The sequence below is a fragment of the Camelina sativa genome, chromosome 7 (genome assembly GCF_000633955.1).
Source record: "Camelina sativa cultivar DH55 chromosome 7, Cs, whole genome shotgun sequence".
Taxonomy (NCBI): Eukaryota; Viridiplantae; Streptophyta; class Magnoliopsida; order Brassicales; family Brassicaceae; genus Camelina; species Camelina sativa.
In genome coordinates this window covers 29,160,123-29,165,749 of record NC_025691.1, presented here as the reverse complement: position 1 = coordinate 29,165,749, position 5,627 = coordinate 29,160,123, and the positions used below count along the sequence as shown (strand labels likewise).

At 36.5% G+C, this 5,627-nt stretch overlaps 2 protein-coding genes and 1 long non-coding RNA gene across 3 annotated transcripts; 2 read left to right on the top strand and 1 right to left on the bottom strand.

Annotated features, from left to right (window-relative positions):
• Positions 1-497, top strand: LOC104703184. Its single transcript, XR_754141.1, has 3 exons — positions 1-50; positions 196-330; positions 456-497. It is a non-coding gene; the product is annotated as an uncharacterized LOC104703184 (long non-coding RNA).
• LOC104703183 lies at positions 1,903-3,532 on the top strand. The gene is made up of 2 exons (XM_010419144.2): positions 1,903-3,002; positions 3,515-3,532. The coding sequence occupies exon 1, from the start codon at positions 2,009-2,011 to the stop codon at positions 2,978-2,980; it is 972 nt and encodes a 323-aa protein (XP_010417446.1). The 5' UTR covers positions 1,903-2,008; the 3' UTR covers positions 2,981-3,002; positions 3,515-3,532.
• LOC104703182 lies at positions 5,069-5,621 on the bottom strand. Its single transcript, XM_010419143.1, has one exon. It carries the CDS (start codon positions 5,603-5,605, stop codon positions 5,171-5,173), a length of 435 nt encoding a protein of 144 aa, XP_010417445.1. The 5' UTR covers positions 5,606-5,621; the 3' UTR covers positions 5,069-5,170.

Here is a 5,627-nt window from a genome sequence, read left to right as displayed (position 1 = left end):
GAGGCACTGTCTGCTCCTGTTCTTTCTGTAGCTTCACCTTCAGCAATTCGGTATGCGCCATCACTTATCATCCTATTGCAACTCATCATCTGTCTGTTTTTTGATCACCCGTTATTGGTGCAGCAAAACGTCTTTCATATAATCTCTTTAATATGGTCGAGTGGGTTTGGTCCATCGCGTACTTGATTTCGACAGGGCCTGGCTGAATCTGATTCAAAATGATGAGCAATGGAGTAATCACGTTGCCTGTATTGGAGAGACAACTGCTTCAGCTGCAAGACGACTAGGATTGAAAAACGTGTACTACCCAGAGGCACCGGGACTTGAAGGGTAATATCTTAATCTTTTTATATGTTTTTGAAAATGTCAACTAGAGTCCTCTTTTCACATAACTTAGCGATTGAGTATTATTGTCACCTGGATTTGCAATGGGTTTGAGTGTGTGTGTGTGGCAGGTGGGTCGAGAGCATCATGGAAGCTCTAGTTGCTCACAAAAATAAAAATAATAAGTAACTCTATTAGCAGCAATTGAATGTTCCACCTTCTCATAGTGGAGGACTCTGGATAGGGACAATGTCTGTAATTTAGAAGACAAGGTAAAAGAAACCGCATGATGGTGTTGATAAAAATCCTCGAGCCCTTTTAGATATCTTGTGTAGCTTACTACTAGCTTCTCTACCGACAAAGTATATAATGGTCTGAATACTAGCAACATCATAAGGTATCTAAAAACAATCGTAGTGTGTTTTTTCATCTGAAATTATTGTTCATTTTTTTTTTTTATAAATACTTTCAAATATCAAATTGAAGTTAAATTAAATTCTTGTTAGAATACTTTTATTAGTGTTTTTTATCCAATTGCAATCTTGTTTTTATTGTTGCATGCTAATAAAACGTATTGGTATAATATATATTTGCATGTTTAGCCACTATCAAGAGTATCTAGATGGATCGTGGGAAAACAAATTCTACGTAGAACACAAAAAGTCTTCTCGTTTGGTGACTGAATATTAATTTGAATCAATATTTATTTATTAGGACCACAGGTTAAAATTGGCCTCGTGATCTTAAAATATGCTTTCGAAAGGTCCAACAACAACCATGTGGTCAATGCCGACTACGAATTTGATTGAAAATTCAAAAGATGAAGTGGGTCATCACCATTCATCATTAATATTCCAATCTTTTATACTAAACAACTTTATTTCGACACATGCGGTCTGCAAAGGCGGCCTGTTACGTTATAATCGTTTACTATTGTTATCAATTCGGAATATTTCGAACAAAAACCAATCTATTTGGTTGAAACTCTCCTCAAAGATTTCAATTTTTAATAATTTTATGTCTTTTTAATTCAATAAGTCTTACTGTCTAACATACGACTTCGCACCGATTGATATAGACAACCCATCTATAATATTGTTATCTGCTAAGCTATGTTAAATAAAAGAACTACTTGGATAGTCTTAACTTGAATGCGTTATGCCTGCTAGACTAACTTGTTTTGTAATGTTAACAGGAAAAACAAATTATAAAATAGTATATTTTAACAACTTATGCAAAATATATCGTACCGAGTGTTTTTATAAATAATTGATTAAGTAACAAAAAAAAAAATACAAGCAGTAACTACACTCTTTTCTATTCCTTTGGTTCAAAATCTAAATTACTAATCCAACTTTCTTACGGGAAAGAGGTTAATTTTGAGGAGAAAACTTTCGTAGCTTTGGGATAAGGATAACTGTATTTGTCTTACTTCGAATAGAGGAGGTATACAAACAAAAACTATGAGTCCATTACCTAAAAGTCTAATAAAATATTGGGTTTCTATTGCAATTGCTTATGTCCTGCCAAAAGTTGTTTTTTTTTATATTATACTGTTTGGTCAGCGAAAACGGTCTAAGCTCTGTTTCTTTCTTTCCTCTCACCTTCCTTTAATGATCCTTTTTAGTTCCCTTCATCTCATTGTTCTTGAGACCATCTCCGAACTCATTGGAAATCAGAAACAATGGAAGTGATGAGTTTGACTGCTCCATCTTCACCAAGGCAATTCACTGGTTGCTTCTTAAGCGCACCAACAAGCCCTAGAAGAATCACAGAGTTTTATAGAGAGTTTGATGAGGCCGCAACAAGATTCAACTTCTCCGACCGTCTTACTGTTCCTTTTGATTGGGAAGACACTCCTGGAACTCCTAGGAAGATCATCGATGATGATGACGAAGATGATACTGTTGATGATTTCGCCTTCGAGATCGGTGAGAAGCTCGAGACGACGTCACTTTTTGCTGAAGAGCTTTTTGATGGAGGCAAAATCAAACCCTTGAAGCCTCCTCCGTATTTACAATTAGACCATCATCATCATCATCATCATAAGCCTCAGATTTTATCTCCAAGGTCTCCAAGATCGCCTATTGCTCATGGTAAAAACATTATCCGCAAAGCTTTCTCCCCAAGAAAGAAACCGGTACAGCTGGTGGATCCTTTTGAGGTCGCCATGGATAAAGCTCGGAACGGCGTAGAAGAAGAGAGAGGGAGAGGGAGACGTCAAAACTCGAGCCGTAGAGTCGCCCGATCACTTTCTCCTTTCCGGGTTTCGGCTTATCCATGGGAAGAACAAGAACAAGAACAGAGAGAGGTACAAGAACAGAGGAAAGGGTCTTTGACTTCTTCTAATCCGTCCACATCTTCATCAACTTGTGTGTCTTGCAAGTCATCTTCCTCAAGAAAGTGGAGGCTAAAAGACTTTCTTCTGTTCCGAAGCGCATCAGAGGGAAGATCAAGGCATAACAAAGACTCCGTAAAGACGTTTTCGGGTTTGTTTAGGAAGCAAGAAGACACCAAGAACTCGAGTTCACGAGGAAAAGGGTCATCATCTGTCTCCGCCCATGAGTTCCATTACATGGCTAAGAAAGCAGAAACAAAAGATTTGAAGAAGAAGACTTTCTTGCCTTACATGCAAATAGGAAGATTCGCCTTCTAAATTCATTATTCTAAAGCCAAAAGTAAAAAAGATTTTATTTTTTTGTTCAATTTAGTTATGTGAAGGACCAAGTCTCTTCTTCTCTCTTGTCTTGTGTGGTTGATTTGCGTTCAGAAGCTTGTAGAAATGAACATTTCTTGTTCACATTAATTTTGCTATATATATGCGTTAGTGTGACTATCCATCTTGTTACATCTACACAGAATTAAGTCTCGAACCACAGATGTTGATTTCGTTCTTCTTAGAAAACATTTTATTTTAGAAATGATGCAGACATTATAAAAGATATCCCGGTAATTCCATCTGTACTTCTCTATCAAGTGATCAAACTCTAACTGAAAATACTGTTATTAGGTTTTCATATAGATTCTAATTTAAACTTGTCCAAGCTCCAACTAAGAAAGTTGGCTTTCTTGTATGTCATTTTTTCTGTTGGTGTTTGATTCTAATTCATTTCTTTAAAAACTGCTCATCGCTTTACATACCTGATCATAATTAAAGATATTTAATATATAATTTGGTTTGATCTTGTAGTACGAATCTGAATAGCCTCATCTACTTAGCGTCTTCAGTCACCCTGTTGATATTGAAGGTGTTTCGGTTATCCAATCTTGAAGATGCTTGATTGGATCTTTCTGATTGCCTTCTACTGAATGATATGTGTTGGAAGATGGTAATGATCAATGGGTTGTTCTCAAAGAGTCAAAGTATGGATTATCCACTGATGGTGCATGGTGGGTATCTCATTCAGTTCACAATAGTCAAGTGGTGTGTCGAAGTCATATAGTTCTTCCGCTCATTTTTTTAGGTGTCTGCACTTGTGCCAATCCTAAAGGTTGCTTGGTCGTTAGATTGATGTTCTGAAATGTGGTTCTCTGAAAATTTTAGTAACTACTATTTTTAACTTCACGAGAACTTTAAGAAGAATTTGAAGCTATGTAATTCTTTATAAAGATGTAAGTGATCGCAAGAGCACAGCTATGCCAATGCAGTAAAATGCAAGTAGTTAAACAAGGGCAAATCATTAGATCATGTTCACTGCTATATGCTATGTGAAAGTTTAAAAACCCTAACTAAGCTGCAAGTGTATGGAGAAGTCGACGTAGCATTTAGGGACGAATCCATGGTAAAAAAAAAGTGAACAACAAACAAGTATGCAAGATACTATCTAATTAAGCTAAGAAGATGAGAGATTTTTGGTTCTTGAAAACAAACTAATTAAACTAGAAAATAAATGAAACAATATCAACCAGCAATTTTAAAGATAAACTATTCAAAAAGGTAGAAGGCATAGAGAGTAAGGTAACTGAACAAACCAATTTATTAAGATCAACTCGACAACATAACTTACACAGTAAATTAACTCATTAATTTCATAATTTTATAATTCCTCGGTGGAAAACGTAATTAGATCAACTTTCCGTTTGCATTTAGGCAACCAACATGCATGAATTACAAGTCCGTTAAATCCGTGATCAAGTTCCTGATTCTCCTAATCATCCATAATTTCATTGATTAGGTATGAAAAAAAAATCATATATTTTCTGGATGCAAAATGTTCATGGTCTACATTTTGTCTAGCACCAATCTACTACCAAATGAAGGGGAACATGTCAAGATTTTAAATTATTCATTTCTATAGATTTTAAATTGAACCGTCACCGTTATAAATATTTCTTAACACATCAAAGTTTGCAAGGAATATTGGCCTATAAAGATGGAGCAAAAATATCAGAAAAAAAAAGAACGTAAAAGAATCAAAGAAATCAACGGCTACAAATCAAAGTGTACACTACAAGCTTATTAAATTATGTATATTTCCTTGATTTATATACTGTATTTAACTATTTGGTCACAGCTATATCTTTCTTGTACATGTACATACGATCTTCTTAGTTTGGTGCATCAACGAATCAGAATCAATAAATTGATTAAAGCACTTTAGCAAGCTCTGTATTATTCTCTTTATATACGTCCCTTCGTTTCTTTAATCTTCGGTATAAACCACTTATTCACAAGAGAAACTAAACAGTAGTATACTAAAAGATAAAAAAGTGCAAAAAGAAAAAACAAAATCAGAGAGCGCCATTTTCAATAACTTTGACCGCTTTGGGATTGAACTCGTGAATTTTCAATAACATTCGCTAACGTTTAAACCAACACGAAAAAGAATCGAAAGAGAGAAACTAATCAAGAATGAGCTGATGATGGTGTCTGTGTTGGAGGCTCATGGTCTAAAGAGTCTTGTTTCTCTCCATCAGTTTCATCTAGATCTGCCACGTGTCCTTCAGATTCAGCTGAGACGCCCGAGGAAGTGTGGTGCAAAGGCTGACGAGGAGGAGGAGGAGGCGACGGAGACGGCCGGTGGGGAATGATGTGGCCGTCGATACAAGAACCACATCTACTCTCAGCCCATCTCTCCATATCGTAGTGTCCATACCCTAAGATGGTTTTGCCGGAGCAAAGCCGTCCAATAACGCTAGCAACAACACAGAGAACAGTGACGACGATAAAGACGGCGATAAAAGGACCAATGGTGGAGTTGCCGGAGGAGGAGACGGAGGATGAGTGTTGTGGATACTCCGTGGCTGGTGGTGGTTGCCAGTACAACGGCATTGACGCCATTGTTAATAGAAGAAGGAGAGAC

Coding starts and splice junctions, on each gene's coding strand:
- LOC104703182 (XM_010419143.1), bottom strand. CDS start 5,605: ATGGCGTCAATGCCGTTGTACTGGCAACCACCACCAGCCACGGAGTAT.
- LOC104703183 (XM_010419144.2), top strand. CDS start 2,009: ATGGAAGTGATGAGTTTGACTGCTCCATCTTCACCAAGGCAATTCACT.